General features: G+C 45.4%; 1 protein-coding gene across 2 annotated transcripts in view; it reads right to left on the bottom strand.

Annotated features, from left to right (window-relative positions):
* Nucleotides 1–1,026: 1,026 nt before the first annotated feature.
* The window catches only part of Brinp2 (BMP/retinoic acid inducible neural specific 2), a 95,073-nt gene continuing 75,023 nt past the window's right edge, over nt 1,027–21,076 (bottom strand). For both annotated transcript variants that reach the window (XM_004853386.3, XM_021265383.2), the window contains exons 3-8: nt 20,150–20,340; nt 18,869–19,077; nt 8,557–8,662; nt 5,669–5,905; nt 4,210–4,432; nt 1,027–2,625 (exon numbers count right to left, since the gene is read on the bottom strand). In XM_004853386.3, the coding sequence (XP_004853443.2) occupies nt 1,509–2,625; nt 4,210–4,432; nt 5,669–5,905; nt 8,557–8,662; nt 18,869–19,077; nt 20,150–20,340 (2,083 nt within the window). In that variant the 3' untranslated portion in view covers nt 1,027–1,508. The remainder of the gene's footprint in view (nt 2,626–4,209; nt 4,433–5,668; nt 5,906–8,556; nt 8,663–18,868; nt 19,078–20,149; nt 20,341–21,076) is intronic.

The raw sequence follows: 21,076 nt of genomic DNA, 5'->3' as shown, positions 1-21,076 counted from the left end.
GGCTCAAATCTCCATTCTAGGTGAGGAAAGAGGCAGAGAGAATGGAGGAAACCAATGCTACATTTGCATCTTTTCCAGTTTCCTCAAGTGCTGAGCCCAGATGCTAAGATAGAGGGTATGGGGAATTCTCCAGATGTCCATGGCGGTACCCACAAAGAGGAGCCCCCTTTATCAGATCTCTATCCAGCACAGAGGCTGCAGTTCTTTTGTGAGCAAAAACTCTCCAACTACTCCCAACAATAAGAAGTCTCAGGTGTAGGATCTATGTTCGTGTCCTCACAGCAACAGATAAGAGACAAGAATGGGGCGGGTGTAGTGACACAGCTCTCTAGAAGACTTCTGCCTCACTCCTCTCATTCCCTACCCCACACACACACACACACACACACACACACACCCCTCACATCCTAGTCGACACAGGCATACGTTACCATGTGTGTATCCTCATCAATCAGCCTCTCACACACAGTAATTTCCTTCATCTATGGACATTCCTATGTCACACACATAAACATTTTTAGAAATCCAGGCTACCCAAGGAACTATACTCTGTCTTTTCTCTCTCATTTCCCCCTTTAAAAAGGCCTTTTAAAAATACATTAAACCTGATAAATTTTTACTGAGATGTTCACGTGCCTGGAGCAGATGGACAAGGAAAACAATCACAAAATAAATATTTTTTGTTTTTTTTTAAAAAGAACATTTCCCTAGACATTGTCTCTCTCTAACTTGACAGAGCTGCTTTCTTGGACAGAACAGGTGCTTTGAGAAAGGAGCTCTGGAGGGTCCATAGGGGGACTTGCAACGAGTCAAGACCCTGAAACTGGGGAGGCCAAGGGAGTGAGGGAGTTGGAGTGGGGGAGAGGAGGGGACTGAGCAAGGAGGCTGCTGCCTGCCCTTAGTGTTGGTCCCTGTGTTGGTGACAAGTCTCGTGTCTCCTACGGAAGCGGCTCCAGGAGCAGTCGGCCTGTGGCCGCAAGGACACAAAGGAGACAGCATACAAAAAGTGAGAACCAATGTCAGGGGTCACAGAACAACAACATTTTAAGAAATCTGGTTAAAAAGAATACAAAAGTGACTCCACAGAGAGGGAGAAAAGAACTCCCGCCCCTCCCATTTGTTTTTGTCCCCTCTTGCTTTCTCCAATGACCAGAATCACTTTGAAGGATTTTTGCTTGTTTGTTTCATGACTTGGCTGGTTCTTTTGTGATATCACTTCCTTGGCTCTTCTCCTTCAACTGCATTCATTTTTAGAAGCACCAACTTTACAGATCCGAGGCTGCTGAGCCATAGCCTCCTGTGAAAGTGTGCATGTGTGAGTGTGTGCATGTATGCATTGGCTGTCGCTTGCTCTCCTGCCTGCTTCAGTCCAAGCCTCCAGGCCCCATATCCTAGGTGCTGGAAGTCTCACAGGAGCACCCTGTTGGCACTAAGGTGAGGGCTTGGATTATCTTCGCACCCTGGATTTGAGGACCATCTCCCTGCCCGGCACCAGGACAGACCCCCCATTAGCTACAGAGTTTGCCTGTCTCATACTCCACAGGGTTTGGCAGCTTTGAATTGAAAGCCCTCAAAGAGGACTGGATCCTGCCCACCTCATTGTTGGCCAGTTTGAGCCGATGCCGGAGCAAACAGGAGAAAAGATCAAGCCGGACTTTGCCAGGTGGAGAGAGCTGGTTTACCCGGTCCCTCAGCTCAATGAGCTGCAGGAGGGCAGAGTCCTGGGAACCTTGAGTATATGGGTAGTCCAGTTGGAGAATTAAATCCCGGATAGCATCCGGGTCAAAGGGCAAGCTATAGCCAAAGACCTGCAAGGTGTTGATTTTCATATAGCCCAAATTCTTGGAGGGGTCAGTCATCTCCAGGGGTTCATAGTAGATTGTCTCATTGGAGCTGTCATCCACAGACTTGATTCGGCTCCTTAGGTAAACATGGACTGTCTCGAAGAAGGTCTTCCACCTGTTCCCCAAGGTGATAGTCCAGTTTTGGCACTGGGCAGCTGCATCCACATTAGTCCTTTCCCAGTCTGGGAAGTTGCCCTCATTTACGGGCATAAACCAGCTCTCAGAGTGGCTGCCCCCAAAGGGATTGACATAAATGGCCATAACGGGCTCCAGGGTGCTGTTCTTGGTGAGGCAGATCTGCAAGGACAAGGCCAACATCACATGCACCAGTCCAGGCTTATACTTGTTGCTCTTCAAGGTGAGGAGCATGCGCTTCCTCCAGGAAGGGTCAAACCAGCTGCCCAGACGCATGTCATTGCTGATAAAGATGGAGTGGACCTCTATGCGGCTATCCCGCCTCTGCAGCAGGTACTTCAGCTCCAGATCCTGCAGGTCTGTCTCCAGCCCAAGAAAGTTCTCCAGGGACTCAGCTACCTCTGGCCGGCACAGCCCCTGGGCCAGCACATAGCCTGGGTTACAGCTCCCACAGCGTGTGCTATTATCGGGAGCACAGTGGGCACATGCAGGACCTTCACCCAAGGCACAGGGGATGAGGCCCTGGCAGGATGATTGGTCATAGGGGCAGGTACAACTGTGGCTCTGTTCCAGGAAGGTGCCAGGGAAGGTGCTTTCTCCACAGTAGAGGAGAGACTGGATTCGGTTCCACCAGTAGGACAATGACCTTGGGAAGGGGGGATAACAATGAAATAGGAGTCAGGGGAAGTTGCCTATTACCATTCTTTCTAAGAGTAGCAGAACACTGACTAGGAGGCAGGGAAGGCAATGTCAAAGGTAAAAGCCCAAATTCCCTGAATGATGGCCACTCTACTGCTCCTCTTTGGACAGACTGAGTAAAGCCTGGAGCTTGGTGTCTGATGGATCGGCTTAGAAATACTTGACATCAGACTTCTACTGGAAACAGGCAGTCTCATTTGTCCTGGGTACTATTTCATTCTCTCTCAAAAATGTAGGATTCCAATATCAGAGTCCAAATTTCTATATGAGACAGCTTTCCAAACATTCCAACTTCTTGCCAATTTTATTCTCATGTCAAGATCTTTTTCCTTTGTATTTTCTCTACTTCTATCACTCATCCACCAAGACTAGGAATTTTCAATGGACCAGTCTCTAAAAATTTTTATTTCAGCTCTTATTTACCCTTTCAAAGAGATCTTTCCTGATTTTTCTTTTCAAAGAACCATTAGTCACTATCACATCACCTTGCTTTTATTTAATCCACAACTATGGTATCTAAACTATTGTGTTTATTTATTGTTGAGTTGTTTGTAGATTGCTTCCCTGGAAATATCCAAAAGAATAGGGCACTGTATTACCAACCAACACATATTCTCAGAGATTAAAATTGTTTCTGGTGCATGGTAGGCATGTAATAATTAATTACTGAAAAAAAATGAACCCCTCTCAAAAACCATTGTTGGCTGGTCAGTCCCCCGCACTTCTATTCTCCCCACAGTTAGAATTACACTTCTGGGTTGCTGTGAAGGCTGTTTCCCTGTGTGGAATACAGCCTTACCTGTGTGTAGCAAAGCATTTCCGTAGCTTCCTGTGCAATGTCACCAAGACTTCCTTCTCTAAGGGGCCTTTTTCCTCTAGCCTTTGCCTCCTGAAGCCCATCCCCTTGATTTATCTTCCACTACCATGAATTTATTCCATGCCACATAGTTATAATTTTTTAGTTTTTACATTTTTTGTGTGTTACATAAATATTCCCTATTCAGTAATATCCCCAATAGCTAAATAGTAGTGCATGGAATATAGAAGTATAAAAACTTGTTGAATGAATGAAGAAATGAGTGGATGCCTACGACAATGTAGCCCCACTTTGCTCTTGAGGGCAAAGGTCTTGGTTTTCCTCTCATGACTCAGAATAGAGTCCTGAAAAAATCCAGTGTATGTATTTCTCATCATGTACAATTATATTTCTCGTGTACAATTAATGTATGAGCTTTAACTCCACCCCTTCCTTCTCTAAAAGACTTACCAACGTGCACATGCAGGGGTGAAAATTAGAGGAGCATTTGAATCTTCTGTAATTTAGATCTATAAGGAAATGAGCCTCTCTCTCTCTTTTTTCCCTCTCACTTCAGACACAACCCACAATTGAGAAGGACATGTGTGAGTAAGTAAGGATTATGCTAACCAGAGAGGCCGAGTGAGTCATCACTCTGTTGAACAGAGGACCCTGCTTGGCCTCCTCAGCTGCTGCCAGAAAGAGCTAAGTGCTGCCTTTGGGGCTGGTGCTCACCTCTCCTTGGGCAGGCGGAAGCGTGGCTGCCGGTGGCAGCGCTTGCAGAGGTTGAAGAGCCGGCGGACAATCCGATGAGTTTTCTTGAACAGTACTTTCAGGCTGGCTCCTAGCTGTTGGTAGCGGTGCTGGAGGCTGGCATCCATGGCCCAGAACTGGGAGACTGCTGTGGAGTTCAGGAACCGGTCATCAGGCAACCTTTTCAGCAGGGCCTGGAACTCTTCTGTGGGCAAGAACACAGGAGCTGAGTGGAGGGGCAGCAGTGTGGGGTCCTAGGAGACAGGTGGGTGATCCCAGATGGAGGACCCTTCAGAATCCCTGCAAGAGGAAGGAGGCTGTACTGCCTTGGATGCTTTTCACTTTAACCAATAGCTTTATTGAGAAATAATGAACATACTACAAAATCTAGCTTCAGGATTTTTTCCATCCTTCCTACACCAATGTACCTCTAAATTTAAAAACAGATCTTTGTCAACATCTAAAAGGTCACAAGTCCTGCTTTTGCTAATGGCCTTGGGATACACCTCTTTATCACCCCTTATAAGATTATCTGTAACCTGTCTGAGGCCAATCTTCAGTAATACCAGGACACCCTGATGGAAGAAATGAGTGCACACACTGACATGGAAACGTGGGCACAAAGAAGGTACAGCACCCAGCCAAGAAGTCCTTAGAAACATTCCAGTCCTGGGGACTAGCCTCTCCTTCTGCATCCTTCCATCTGACTCTCTAAGATGCTCTTAATCTCTTCAGCTGTTGGTCAGATATCTACTCTTTGCAGTAGTAATCTTGAAGCAGTGTGATTTCTGGTTCCAAGTTTGAGTCTCCTTAGAGCTTCCTGAGTATGTGTTCTGAACTCATGTTGATGATTGTCCTGAAGAATGTTCTAGATCATATCCCTTAGGAGATTGAAATATGATATTCTTCTTAGGTACTTCCATCAACCTATTATTTTCCCTTTTGCATAAATGAAGAAATTAAGAATTGAGAAGCTGCACGATTAACCCAAAAACATAAAGCTCATCACTAAGAAGGTAAGAATATAAAACTGATTCCTCAGGATCTATGTCTCAAGGTAACATAGATATTAGTTACAACAGCAACAGCTAGCTTCCACCAGGTGCCACGGAAGCCCATCCTTCATTTAAATAAATTTTATCAAGTACCTTATATGCAAGCATTGTTCTAGGCACTGTAGAACCAGTAGCAAACAAGACAGACAAAAGCTATCCCCTCAATGGTGTCCATCTTATTAAAATCCTTAAACACACATATTAGGTAGGTATTATGTCCATTTATATAAAAAGAAAACCAAACCACTTGAGATTCTGGGTAGCGATATAACCTGCTTAAAGCCACAGAGTAGTAAGTGTCTGAGTTGGGGTCCCAGTTGAAGTCCCCATGTTTTTGCCTTGCACTTCTTTGGCAGGGAGGAATTCTGGGTCAGCCAGCTGCTCACCTGACTCCTCAAACTGCCGGTTGTGTGTGGCCCAAGAGTCCTGGATCTGCAGCAAGCTGTCCTCCATGGCCTGGACATCGGCATCAGGGCAGTTGCATTCTGGGAATGTGGGGCTGCACCTGCACCAGCAGTCATTCTCCTTGCAGACCAGCTCACCCTCAGAGCTGCATGTGATGTAGCTGAGTGCTGCAGCCACAAAACGCTCACGCAGGTACTCAGGCAGCAGTACCTGCAGGCCTGGGCAAAGGATGCATTAAGGGATAGTTGGGTAAAATCAGTGGGCACTTTTCCCCACACCCAAGGCTGTAGGAAGCCTAGCTGAGGTTCTGTTGACTTGTGTAATCCTGGACCCAAGAATGGTCACCCCAGGGCCTCATCCTGCTGAACTGGTTGGGAGAGAGGGCTATCCCTGTCCCAGTAACAGATGAAAGAGGGTCTGAAAATGCAGATGAATATCAAAGCCCAAGACTTATGTGAATTCCTGACTTCAGCCAAATTAAGAACATGACTATCATAAGAACAGGCTTATTGGCTACACATCAGCATTTTTAGAATGGAAACAGGAAGTTGTTTTGGATAAAATAGCAGCCTACAGCCCTCATGGGGGAGGAATCAAGGCTTGATGGCCCTGCTCTGCCTCCAATATTCATCATATTTCCAGCTTACCTGAGATAAGCAGTGAGCATGCTAGCTCATTACTGACCCTCCTGAGCCTCCCATCTCAACTCAGGACTGAGGACAGTGCCTTGTCTAGGAGGTAGGGTATTTAATGACCAGAAGATATGCCAAGTGCTTTCTATGTATGATTGTAAGTTAACACTCCCCAGAAGTCATACTGAGGTTCATACAGGCAAGGGAGTCCATGCCGAAAGACCAATGACCTACCGCACAGCACTAGTTGAGTTTGCTTGGTGTCAGACCCTGTTCTGCTCCCACCGACTCCCACTGCATACCCAGAAATGGATGCTCCATCTCAGTGTGATTAACTCTTCAGGAGATTTGAAAGTAGGATGGTAGCCAATGCCTCAACATCAGTCAAGTCTTGATAGACACGAATGGTTCTCAGCTCTCTTTCTGTTGACTTCCTATGATCTTGCATACAATGCACCAAAGTACTCCAAGCTTCAGTTTTCTCACCCATCCGTGATGGGTGTCAGTTTACTAGTAACAGAACACACTCCTAGTTGGCCACAGGCCACAACAAGGCAGCTATCAGAAGCTTACCAAAGGATGAAGGATAGACATGGCATTGGATGCAGTCTGGGCCACATTTGAGGTTAGACCTGTAGGAAGTGCCATGATTTCAGGACATTGTAAGACCTTATTCCAGAAGAGTAAGGGACAGGAGGACTTCTGAATATGTGCTCCTCTTGCCTGAAAAGTATGCTTACTCTTTATTTCCATACCCTTGACCTTGTCTTTGGAAGGAAATTATGGAGCCCAAAGTGTATGCCCCCGTCTGGATAGATCTCAAACTACGCCTTAAAATCATCAGCAACAGTGCATGTGTATTATTCTTGCCTGAGGTCCACCTCGTGCTCTGAATTACTTCTGAATTCTCCTCTCTTGACTCCATGCCAACTATGGCACTTGAGCAGCCCTCCCTACAACCCTCTCCTCATGCTCTATTCCAAAACTTTCCTCCTCTAAGTACTTCCCTCTGGCCTCCCTTACCACCCCCTCCTCTTCCCCAGAACATTTTTCCGTTGCTATAAAATAAGTGCCCTGAGCAAGGTCTGCAAGAGTGATGGGCTATAAAATTAAATGGCATAAACTACTGCAAATGAACCATCAGACATTTGGAACTTCACTCATCACTAATTTGCAGACACAAACCCATCCCATCCAGGGCCATGGAGAAGAGAAATGCTAATTGTATTAGGTAGCACTAAATAAAAGAGTATTTTACTCCTCTGTTTTATATATTTCTAGATTCCTAAAGTATTACTGGGTTCCATCTGACTCAGGTTGCCTAGAATTTGTAATTGTAGATCACAGGTGAAAGCTATTGATTTTGTAATGCTGAGACAATAATATCTTAAATAGAGTCCAATTCGGCTAGGCCTTAAGAAAAAGAAACTTTTCCTACTGACTCAGTTTGCCCAGCCCTTCCTCTAAGATGCTTGGGAAACAGAGAGCAGGAGATGTGTATGTCCCATTACCTCCCAACCTTCAGACCTAGCATAGTTTCCTGTCCTTTATCTTTTCCAGTTTTTCTTTCTCAATACCTATCAAAAGGCTCCTATTCATTTCAAAGTCTTCTCCTGGGGGCCAGGGATTTGGCTCAGTGGTTTTGCCGCCTTCTGCGCAAGCACAAGAACCAGAGTTCGATCCCCCGTAACAAAAAAAAGACTTTCTGCAAAGTCTTCTCCTGGCTTTGAAATTCTTAGGGGGACCTCAGACTAATCACAGACAGCAGGGCCACTTTCAGGCTGTGGTTACAGTAACCAGCGGTCCCAGAGTTTACAGATCTCCTATTTTGAATGAGAGTCAGTAACCTCGTAATCACTCTACAGAGACCAGTTATTCTTCAGTGCTTCTGTAAGGAACAGCAGAGGGTTTTTTTGGATAGCAAAGGATATCACCGAACTAGATCAAGACTTCTAAGGACAGATGTGCTGTTCTTTATAGGACAGTGTTCTCAAGAAAATACAAGACAGGAGGTTGTAGGTGTCAAATGGAGCCATGGGTCTTGGGTGTAGGGCAAAACACCAAGGTTTTCTCAAAAGAGTGACAGAAAGTTATTAAATATAGGTCCTAGACCTTGTGGTAGTTCTTGTCTTCAGATGGGGCTAACAAAATGCATAGGCAGGACACTTTCTGCTCTTTGTCGATCCATGTCTCCCACTAGGAGGGAGCAGTGTGGAAAGCATCACAGAGCTGCTTACCCAGTAACTGCACTTTGTTCTCTGGACTCTGCACCAGGACAGAGCTGACTGAATCCAGATTGTCATAGTTGCTGCAGCCCAGAGGACCGGTCCTGGTCTCTGTTACCTAGAGAAGGAAGAAGCAGGATATGATTTTAGAAAATAAGAGAAAGTTTTCCCTTTGTCCATCTCTGCTTGCCATCCAGTTGGCAGCTCCATGTCTTATCCTGGTCTGGCCAAACAAATAGCATGTGTCTTTCCCTAACCCCAGCAACATAAAGTCACTTTGCCTGTCCTGTAACAGTGAATATGTGTGGTACATGGCTGGCAGCACCGTTGTACGTAAGAGGGAGTCTTTCAGAGAGAACCAAAGGGAGTTTGTATCTGGGAAGAGAAAGTTCAGTGTAGGCAGATGAAGCTGGAGCAGTGAGACCTATGGGTTAGGGTCAGTCCTTTTCCTCCATGAGAGGAAGCCAGGGGGCTAGAGGTGGCCCCTGTGGCCCTGCTGGCCAGCCCAGCTGCATCCACTTGATGTGATGCTTACAGGCTTCAGGGATCCTGAAGATGAAAAGCACTAGAGAAATATGAATTATGAGTATTATTATTAGTATTAAACATTTAAGTCCCACCTCGGCACTGAGATATCCTTGGAGAAAATCAGCCATGGGCTTACTGCATATTTTAATAACTATATTAAATATACATAAACTCTTACAGCCATGTAATATTCCAAAACACCACAGTCATTTAAAAATATTAGAAAGTTGGCCCATCCATTTTCCATGATGTTTAAAGTATAAGATGAAAAATGGGGAACTTTAAATGCACTGAAATAATTATGTAATAAGAATGATGGGGACCTGAGGGTCTTACTTCTCAGGGTTTCTAAACTCTTTGCCAACAATCAATCAACCAATCAACGAGTATTTATTGAGCAGCTGCTGTACAATTCCACACAATTCATCAAACATTCATAGCGTGCCTTTCTGCAGTTCCTCAAGGAAGTCTACCCTGATACCTCTGACTTCCTTACATAGTTCCAGGCACCTCTGCCTTGCAGCAAACATATCAGCTGCAGTTTGGCATCCTTTTTGGAGTATGCGATTCATGTTGGGGTCCCACGTGGTACAGTCTCTACAGAGAGAAGCTCACATTTATTTTGTTTGCTATGGTGTCACCAGGCACTAGGACAGTGTCTGGCATGCAGTAGATTCTCACTGAATGAGAGAATGTGACTAATGTGCTCTAGACTTTGCAGGGTGGGGAGGTGGGCACAAAGATGTACAAGTTACATAATGGATCCTCTATGGAGTCAGGTACATAACCCAAGTGACTGATAGACAACCCAGTCATGGGAGAAAAATACGTTACAAGGTGCAGTGAGGAAAGAATAACTCTAAAGAAAGGGAAAATGGGAGAGGCAATAAAGGAAACACTATCCCAACAGAACCTTAAGGATAAGAGGGAAGTGGGAAGATACAGAAGGTAGGGAAATCTACTATGAAGAAAAAAGAAGGGGCAGCAAGATCTAAAGCACATAGGCTCAGAAGTGTATAGGACATTTGCCCAGCATCCTGCTAATTAAGGTGGAGAATGACAATGTACAAGTGACATTATTGAGGGGATTTTGTTTGAAAATGAACATGGAACAAAGTAGTCAAATGAGAGCTGGTGTGATACTGACTAAAAATGTAAAAATGTAGCAGGAAGAGAGAGAGACAGTAGAGGTTCTTGGAGTTTAAAGTAATCTGAGAAGGCTGAACTGACAAGCTGAGCCATTAATTGGTCTTGAGGGATGAGTAGGGTGGGAGAAAAAGGGAGGAAATTGCAGAGGCGATTGGAGACAAAGGTCAAGGGAGTGTCAGTAGACACAGTGCCTGAGCAGCAGTAAGCCCAAGCCCAAGAGAAGAACACAGCCAAAACCAGGACACCAGCAGGAACGGCTTCTACTTTTCTAACCCACTGAACCATCACAGAAACTTTCCGGGATAAATTTCATGACCATCACTCCTCAAAAAGGAAACCAAGGCTCAGAGAATTTCAGTGTTTGAGACCACAGAGCTATCAGATGGCAGAAAGAGGATTTTAACATTTGAGTCTTCAGATTCCAGTTCAATACTTTTTTGTTTCTTGAAAAGACAGGTCAAAGGGCTACAGAAAATAAAGTGAGCTTAAACCACTTACACTTATCATTGTATAAAGACAAAATATTTCAAACATACCAGCCTACCCAACATATGGTAGTGATCTGTCCTCTCCTCAAAGTGTTAAACCGGACAAAACAATTTGTTTTGACTTGAAATCAATATTGTTATCCTTGTACTACTGATTAGAAAACCAAGCCCTGATCAGTCAAGCGACTTAAAGGACATGCATATAGACAGCTGCAGGGCTAGGATCCATCAGACTTAATCTTTCTTTCAGTTATCTGTTTATTTAACAAACATTCAAGGAACATCAAGAACTCAAAAATGAATAAGACATCCATCGTCATTGCCACGAAGGCGCCTGTAGACAATGGGAACAGTTCTATAATCCCACTTCTTTGGCTACTCCACTTGGGCCTGCCTCCCTCCACGTGTGGATACTCAAGTGCTGAGTAACACTTCTTCTTGAGTGAGTGTTTGAACAGTTGTTAGACAGGGCCAGTCTTACTTTTATTTCTATATGATGGAAAAATCCCTATAAAAGAGCTATCACCAAGAACTAGTCTAGCAACTCTGTGGAAGCCTGTTCCTCTTGGAGTGGGACGGCTGAATGACTGGGGTAGGAGGGTGGGGTGCAGTACGTGGGATACTGGCCTGTTCCTGCCTCTGGGTAAGCTGGCCACCAAAATGTCACTAAGTTTTACACTGGCTTTCCATCCACCCACTCTTGAATTTGTCACTTGCCAACACCGTGTCTATGCAGAGGGGAAAATAACAAGCTTTATGTAGGAGCAGGATATGACCCAAGGGGGCAGAGAGAGCAGAGAATAGCCATGCCACGTGCTCTCCTTCCCTCTCCCCGACTCCCACCCCTCTCCCTACCCACCATCACTCCACACCCCACCATCTTGTTCAGCATTCTGGTGCTGGCTTTGACGGTTATGATTTTTACTCTGCTGTTTCCAAAGGTCAGTTCTCCAAGAATACAGTCAGTCAGGTAGGTCATTGAAAAGGGCGAGTAGCTTCCCTTCGCCAAATGTGGCACAAGGATGGGAATGAAGAAGAGACAAAGGCCTTGATCCTCATGCTCATTTTCTGTAGAGAGAAAGATCTGAAGCCAGATGCCATGAGTGAGGAAGTCTCACTCGGTTTTCACTAGACCCCACAGTCACAGCTGTTTTCAGCCATTCTCCTCTGAGACCATCTCTCTCCTCCCTAACAAGTAAGGAGGTGGGAAGAAGAGAGGCGGCTGAACAGGGTCTTCTTGCAGACGCCGCCCGGCATTAACGCCAGTGAACAGGATGGCTGAGACAATGCCCTCCACCTGCACCGGAGAGAGGACGCCCTGGAGTCCAAAAGGGTTGGTGGAGAGAATGCTGTTGCTTCCTCCGTGGAAGAGGCAGACAGCTTGGGAAGATTATAAAGAGGGCCACAGAGGTAATGGAAAGTGCAGTTCACTCAGGCGCACATGTTCAAAGAGAGCTTCAGATAAGCTTCCAGAAAGGGGAAATAATTGTGTGCTAATTGGTTTGCTGACAGAGCCCATCCTGCCTTCAGAAAGCCCTGATGGATCTCAGGTTCATTAGCAGATCCACTTTTCTATAAATACCAGATTGTGCAAACCTCACTGTGGAAAGCCTTCCCCTGCCATCACTTCCAGGCTGCTCCTGTCCTACCTCGGGGAGGACATCTGCAACATTAAGAGCAGAGTGGGATTCTAGTTGTACATGATGGAGGCTGAGCTCGGAGTGCACCGCTGACCGTGTATATGCTTAAAGGGCAGCAAAGTAAATCCTAGGCAAGTGCGATGAAGAATTCCCACAAACCATTTTTAAGGATGCTTGTAAGAATGTTCTCCTTTGCCAGCCTGGGGTCCTGCTGAACTTTTGTATGGCCTCTCCTCAGTTAGCCATGAGCATTTCAAACCCTCCCTGACAAGTCCTTCTATACCCTTTGACTAAATAGACAAAATAGAAGGTGAGCGATAACTAAGAAAAAGGTCCCTCCTCACTTTTGGCCCTGATTCTTTCCAGAGCATTACAGACAGGATGCGTGTGTATGGCTCTTTACAGTTTGTCAAGTGTTTTCATGTGGACTGTATCATTTGGTGTCATCCAAACTATGTCAGAGTCAGGGAGTAGACGTTCACCATATTTATCATCAGGTGGAGCAGAGGTGCACTAATCAGAAGACGTAACAGCCTTAGTGCCCAGCCAGGGTTCTGGAGACTTCCTGAGATGTATTTGCCCTTTGGCTGCTTTCAGAAGTTCTGGAGGTTCCATGGGAGGGTAAAGGTAGTTAGGGTGGCACACAGTGGCTTGAAGTATATAGAAGATTTTCAGTATTTTAAAAATGGGTACAGCTGTATTAGCTGAATATAAGCCATGTGTACAGATGGGCCAAGTAGTTGGCAACTCAGGTCATGGAGGAGAGACATGGAGTTCAATAACTCTTCAAGGTCATAGAAATAGTAAGAATCCAGGCTGAAACCCAATCCCAAGTCTTCCCAGTTCAGTAAGTTTGTTTCCTACTAAACTGTGTATAGCCTGCCTTCACTTTTCAAGCATTTTATTGAGCACATTGCCACATGCCAGATGCTGTAATGGGACCTGGAGCTATGTGCATGCTGGAGAGCCCCTATTCCTCTCAGACCTACTGCTGTCATGGGGGTAGAGGGGCTGGATATCGGCCTGTAAACCACCGAAATGCGATGTGACAAATCCTACAATGGAAGTGTGTGTGATCAGAGCAAGTCTTGCAACACAGAGAAACGTTCAGTGGGGCCTCAGAGGAGCATGCCAGACAAAGAAATGACAGGGGGAAAAGCCCCCTTTTGTCCACCTTAGTGCAAAGAAGTTGCTAAGAAAAAGTTATTGCACATTTGCTTATAGAAACAAGAGTCAGGCAGATATGACAGAGGCCTTTGATTTCTTTCCCAAGTGAGCAGAGCCTTTTTTCTCACTCCACCCACCTTCACTGGGTAATGACTGTGCTGGGCACCAGCTCAGTTACCATGAAGGCTTGTTCACAGAGAGAGGTAGATGGCAGGTACCACAGCGCCAACAAAAGACTTCTAGACAGCAAGGATGTGCTACAAAGCCCATCCAGGCTGTTGACTCTTGCCATATGGATTCTATTAAGCACTTTAGAGCAAAGTGAAGGTTTCTGGTGGAATCGTACCTTTACTGCAGATGACTCCATCAGGTGAGTAGAGCTGTGGGATGGGATGCCCACACAGCCCTTTGTTCCTTAGTCTACCACAGTGATGGTGAACCTTTTAAAGCCTTTCAGTGATACAAACTGCCCACTGTGGCACGTGTCCCATTAGTTTGCCACCAGTAGTCTAGCAGTATGTGCCCGGATGGGTCATGTCAGGTCTTTAGACCTTGCTAAGACTTGGAAGGGTGGAGGTGGGAGAAAACACGAAATCATCCTTGTTGACTCATAGTTTCCTAAGCATTGTCCCATGTGGAGAACTCATTATACACCTAGACAGAGTGCATCCCAGGTCGGTCAGCCCAGGGGAAGCTGAATATTTGTCTCACATTCAGTAGGCCTCTGGGGAATTCCCAAAAGGAGGCTTCCAAGGACAGTGGTGCCTTACCCTTTTAAGCAGATGGACAGTGGCTCTAGTTCTGGGAAGTGTATCTCCAAGCATGATCATAGAGCTCCTTTCGAGTACCTGCCTTCCTTTCACTCCAGGCCAAGGACCAAGGAGTCTACTTAAGAGGTAAGTCCTGTAACAGGTGGTGAAGACCATGTGAGTCCCACTTTTGGTATCAGACTAAGGGTAGACTCTGAACCAGATTTGTTTTTTTCTCAAGAAAATTGAGAACTATTATACTTCGAGAAAAAAAATTAAAGGGTGATAGTAAATACTTATAAAATTCAGATAATAAATAACTATTAAGAACCCTGTAGGTGCCAGGAACTGATGATATGATAACAAAGAAATGAGTGGTCCTGCATTGGTGGCACTGGCTGACAAGAAAGCAGAAAGATAATGTTCAATCAGGGCCAGAGTCAGCTCCGCACTAAGGCAGAGCTACATGCAAGCTGAAGCCACTGGGGTTCAGAAAACTCTAGAATAAACAGAGAAGAGGGAGATGGAGCAGATGGAGATGAGGAAGTAGAGACATGTATTCCAACAGAAACACAGGGAGTAATCTGGAAGCACCAGTACAATCCCAGATGTCTAGATTGCCTTTTACATCCTATCCTTGTGTCTTCACCAGTATCCTCTTAATAAACCATCTTTGTACTCAAGCTACCTTGTGTACATTTCTATTTATTTCTACTAAACATGCTCATATGTATTCACACTCACACTACACAGACAAACCTAACTTATGCAAAAAGTACCACATCTATGGACTCCATTCATTCATTCATTTATCAATGAATTGTTTACTTACTACCCATCTTGTGGCAAGCTTCTGTACTCTTACAGGAGACTAAAACTGAACAAGATCCAGTATCTCTCACAAGGACCTCATATTCATGTGTGGAAGTAATCATGTTATTTCACAATTACAGCTCAAATGAAAAATCCTACACAAAAGGCACGTCTTGAAATACTGAAGAGGACATTTAAATACCTTAGGCATCAGGAAAAGCTTCACAAAAGAGTTGCCTTTCTGAGTTGAGCAGAAAAGGATGAGGAAGAGCCACTCAGGTGAATGGACAAGCATTGTATGCAGAGTGATCAGCACATGCCAGAGAAGTGAGGTCCAAGAACACTGAGTATTTGAACGAAGACTGGTGTTTAGATACGACTGGGTTACAGAAATCGAGTGTGGTGAGTGCATGGGCAAGAATGGAGATGGAGAATGCAGATGTAAAAGAGCTGTTTGGAGATGAAATAAAAAAGACAATAGGAATAGATCTCCAATGATCTTATAGTTGTGTTAAGAAGAATCGGAATAGGGCCCGGGGATTTAGCTCAGTGGTTTCACTGCCTGCTGCACAAGCACAAGGACCCGAGTTCGATCCCCAGTACCCAAAAAAAAAAAAAAAAAAAAAAAAAGAATAGGAATTAGCACCCTTCAAGCTACAATAGTGTTACAGTTCATGCTATCTACATATTCTTTTATTAAATGTCACAGGTCAAAATTATTCTAATTATCCAACAATGTAAGAACTAGGAAACTGAGGTCTGGAGCCCATGTTCTTTCCTTTGCATCACACTGCCACCCAGCTCATGTATAGAGGTTTGCTCTGTGTCCTGTACAGTGCAGAGCCATGGAAGGATTTGAAGCAGGAGATGGTATGATTTGATGACTCACACTGATAATAACAACATGACAGCAAGACAGGGAGAAGAGGTAAGAATGGAGACTGAAGAGACTAGTTGAAGGGATAATGTAAGAAAATCAAACAAGAATCAGTGAGGTTTTGGATTAAGGGAAGAGCAGTGGGTATGAAGAGGAGCAAAGGGTGAGATGGAGACACATGCGAAGGATGACTTACTGAGGGATCCATGAGGCTAAGTTAGGGAAAGAGGAAAATGTGCCCATGAATGGGTGATAGATAGTATAAAGCTGGTCAGATCAAAGAATAGGAAGTAATATTAATGGGACCTTTGTGCTGTTGACTCAATGCCTACCTTTCATTTCCTGGTAAGAATTTCCCAATTTTTCTCTAACTTGGACACAGCACACTGCAGGAATTAAGGGGGACAAGGGCTTCCACAGAGTTCTACCTTCTTATTCAAACCACTCCATGCTACTAAGTCCTTTTTCCTAATGGTGAGCTTCCTAACATACCTCATAACTGCACCTTTCATCCCTGTAGTGTAAATGGAAAGTCACCTTCATCTGTCAAATGCTCCCTCCAGGCACTGTAACATACCTGCTAATTCAATCCCTTCTCCTCACTTAACTTCCCCTATGATCCCCGGATCTCATGATCAGTCCTTGGCAAAATCCTAGTGATTGCAACGTCTCCAGAGTGTGCTTCACCTAAGCTGCCCTTGAGGATATGGCTTCCCTTGTAGCCTCCTCTCGTAGTGGCTGCACCTCACATTCCTGGGCATGGAAGTGAGGTGGGTCCTCTGTTGTGACTTCCTGATGCTGTTTGTCCCTCCTGTCTAACCAGCTCTGGCTTCTTTGAAGTCAGAACCATCAGGCAGTGTCGCCCGCTGTCCATCCTTGCTATAGTTTATTTTTCTTACTTCCCTTCACTCACTGAGAGTTTTTGGTACTAAATTTTCCATCATTTTTAACTTCTTCAAGTTTGTATCACTCCTACTGGCTTCCGCCTCCATACAGATGAACCTTAGTACTCTGGCCTCTCAGATCCCTGGGCCCTTTCCCTTGCCTCCTTCCCCTGCCCTGGCCCCTCACATTGTGTTCTAATCAATCTAACCAACTACACTCATGACTATGCCCACAACCTGATTTTATTGGTGACTACATTCCCCCTATAACCTCAGTATTAATTACCACACACTCATTTTTCCTCTCATCTCTTCCCCGTAACAAATCATCAAACCTACTTAGACTTCAAATCTTTGGAGCTGACTAACTTCCCTTTCTATCACCCCTCATTGATCTCTTCTCCCTTGTAGCCTAGCTTAAATTCTTTATTCCAGCACTACATAACTCCTTGATATACTCGCAATTCTCTTGCTTCTTTGTTTTCATCTTGTATACACATATATCCTGGTTAATCCAACCCTCCACCTATACCTTGCCTGCCTCTGTATGAGCTGCTGAATGTAGCTGATATAATTCACAAGGATCCTGACTGGTCTCATGTTATTATTATTACCACAGATCTCACATGGGCCCTTAGTGTTACCCAGAAATCCACTAATTTATCTAGTTAGTTGACACTCCTAACTCCTCCTCTCTGAGAAGACCATGTCATACACTCTCTTCACAACAGTGCCTTTTCCTTCCTTTTAGCCAAAAAACATTGCTTCTGGTTGCACCAAGGAAATAGAAGCAGTCAGAAAAAAGAAATGGTACCTTCCCACTGCTATTTCTAATCATCCTTCTAACCAGCATTTGTCCTGGTGAACTCCATGTTGCCTTCCTCTGTAGGATGAGGAGTTCATGCTTCTATGAATGACCAGTCCCCATCATGCATGCGATATCAATCCCTGTCACCCAAGGATTTTGCTCTTGCAATTTTCTCCTATCACACCTTCACCATCACTTTCTCCCTTTCAAGGGAATTATTTCAGTCAACACACCAATAAGCTGGAATAGCTCCCTTCTTAAAAGTAAAAGCACATTCTTCCTTGACCACATACCACTCTCCAGTTATCACCCTTGTTCTGTTTGCTTTTACAGAGAAAGCACATCCATTCATATCTGCTTCCTTGCTTTGCTTTCTCTCTGGGCTCCTCCCACTCGGCTCCTGATACCCTCCTGCCACTGAAACCACACTCTGCAGGCTACTACTCCTTACTTTCAAGTCAGTCCTGTACCTTCATCAGAGTGACTGCTCAAGAGCTTCAATCCAATCGCCAGGTGAAACACTTTCTTTATGGGGAGATTATAAGTAAGTTATTAAAGTCACAATGACTGTTGCTCTTTTAAAAATATGTATGAGATCACTCCCTTACTAAACCTCTGCCATAGATGTCTACTCCACTTTTATTTACATTACAGTTCTTTATCATGGCCATGTGATCTGGCTCTAGCCTACTCCTGAACCTCATCTTGTACCGCTGTCTTCTTTGACCCCACAGCAGTCTTTTCTGTGCTCTGACAAAGCACCAAGCTGGTTCCTGCTCACTTACCACCTCCTTCCCACACTCAGACACCCTTCCAGTTCTACTCTTCCCTCACTTCTACATAGAGCTGGTTTCTTACCACTCACATTTCAGCTTCAAAGCCTAAATCCCAATGTACCCTTCCTGACCCATCTAGCTACTACTCTGAGCTCCTCCTTCTCGCACCCAAGGAAATATGTTCCTTGTAACACTGTCTTTTCTTTATATCACTACCTGAAACCAGTTTGTTGTCTTTCTTATAGTCTTGCCCCCACTAGAACATAACCCCTGTGGGGGCAGTGACCTTACCCATCGTTCATGACAGTGAATCAGCCCCTTGGCTAGGGTCACCCTGGGAGTGGGTGCTCTGTGAATGCTGGCTGCAGGCTGAATGCCCCCACCATTATGCCTGGCTGACCTGGCGGTGCTAAGGCTCTGGCCCCCAGGACCTCTTGGGCTATACCTTGATGGCCCCTGTGGCGATCTGGATGTGATGCAACCGCCGCAGTGTGCTCTCTCTGTCGATGAAGTAGGAGGCTGCCAGCTGGTGCAGGGTCTCCAGGGACACAGCAGAGCTGTTCCCACTGCCTCCAACTGCAGGGCCGCCTCCTGCTGTTTCTGCCTTTTTGCTCAGTTTCCGCTTGTCCACAAAAATGGTCAGGGACTCTTCTCCTATAGCAAAAACATAGGTTCATGTGTGAGGCCTTCAGCTCCTGAACTCCCCACCAGCGAGAATCTGAAACCCCTGGCCAGGGTGGAGAGATCTAGCAGGCAGCGCGGTCCCTCCCTGGCCATCTTTCCAGCCCTCTCCCAGGCTCTGCCCAGGGCCACAGGCCTCTCTGCTGATAGGCCCTCCTCTTCCCTAGTTCCTTTAGTCTCTGAAGCTCGCTGTGCTCACCCCCAGCTTATCTGTTTATCATCCTCTATTGATCTCTGTCCCAGGCAGTCTACCGCCGCGGGGAGACACAAATCTCTCTCTCAAGTTGTTTATAAGAAGTTGCCAAGGCTATTTCTGCTCCCTCAGAAAGGGCAAAAAAGCCTTGAAGCCCAGGCTCCCACCTCCCCATCAAACACTCCACACCCCTCCCCCCCCACCCCCCCACCCCCCCAGGCGGGCAGCTGGCCTGAAGCCCGGGAGAGCGGAGAGCGCCTTTTTGTCCATTAGCCAGCGAGCCAAATGTTAGAATAAATCCTGCTTTCTTCTTCCCAGGGTGGAGAGGACTCTGTGTCTCTTCAGTGTTTTGACTCTGCCCGGGTCCCAGCCACAGCGGCACTGCCCCATCCCTACCCTCACCCTACCGGGGGTGATTCGCCAGCCCAGAAGAGGTGGAGTTAGTTTGGTGGATTAGAAAGCAGGAGTGAGGGACTCAAACGACATCTATTTCTTTGCCTATGGGTCTGACATTTGTAGCCACAGCAAACAGTAAGTGGAGAAGCCGCGGGGCTGAATGGCTCTATCAAAAGAAAACTGGGAGCGCCCCCTGCTGGTGTTTGCTTAGTAGGAGTCTGTCTGTCCCCAGTCTCCTTACCCCACACCCCCTTCTCAGGAAGATGTTTATAAGCAAATAGACATGTCCCGGGGTGAATTTGGATACCTAGAGAAAACACTGTTCTCCCACACACCAGAAAGGAAATGTTAATCAGGAAACAATAGGCCAGGAAGGAAAAAAGTACCCTGGAAGACAGCTGGAGCTATGTTCAATAGATCGTAAAAGATGGTTCAAATAATCTGGGGACCACTCACCTCCAAGGGTGGCAGAAAGTAAGAAATGAGTGCCGTACTTTTTGATCAGGTTTTCGGTAACTTGTTGCAGGTTGGGCCTCCTTCCAAGGAGGCGGATGTTTCGAACAAACTCTGGGGCAAGAGGCAAAGGCAAGCTGAAGAAGTCCTTTCTTTCTAGAGCCAAGCTGTTCACTTTCCAGCGAGCAAATTCCCTGGAAGAAAAGCCAAGAAAAACCTCAGGGTATCCAGAGCAAGAGGCATAGAATCTGGAGGAGGCATGTCCTTCCTGGACTGGCCGACCTCGTCTCCTCTGCTCTCCTCTGGTTCCTATGGCAGGTGGCACAGAAAATGGTAAGGGACCCCTTGGCCCCTCATCTGCTAGTCTATGAGGAGGCCCCATCTCTTCTGACCTTCATCAGAGCCTTACCACACGTTTCACTGGAGTCCAGCTGATTAGCTTCTTTGCATGAAAAGTAGTGATGTCTAGCAGTGTACAACAATTGAAAAATAATATTGGAAGAGCAGTTTGGAAAGAGACAATCCAGCCACAACTGTCACACAGCAGATATGTCACATCATCCAACATGGCCTCGGGTACTGACTGGTAGAATCCGGGAAGCAGGTCTAGAGTTCAAATGTCTAATACATCTCAGGTCCCTGTACACTCTTACATATGACTGCATCGCCTACATTTGTTTATGTGGCTTCTATCTATTGATACTTGCCATTTCAGAAAATGAAACTGAAAAAAAAAATTTATGATTGTTTCATTTAAACGTAACAGTATTAAACCCATTATATATAACATAAATATTTTTATGACAATAACAATATGTTCTGCAACACAACAAATTTAATAAGAGTGGTATTGCTTTGCATTTTTGTAAATCTCCTCCAAATCTGGCTTAGTAGATAGCTGCCTTCTCAGATTTGCTTCTGTTGCAATCT

Source organism: Heterocephalus glaber, unplaced genomic scaffold (assembly GCF_053883595.1).
Source record: "Heterocephalus glaber isolate CG9 unplaced genomic scaffold, H.glaber_assembly_v1.0 deba00001600, whole genome shotgun sequence".
In the NCBI taxonomy this organism is placed as follows: Eukaryota; Metazoa; Chordata; class Mammalia; order Rodentia; family Bathyergidae; genus Heterocephalus; species Heterocephalus glaber.
The sequence above is the reverse complement of the archived record's forward strand: the minus strand, read 5'-3'. Positions and strand labels throughout refer to the sequence as shown.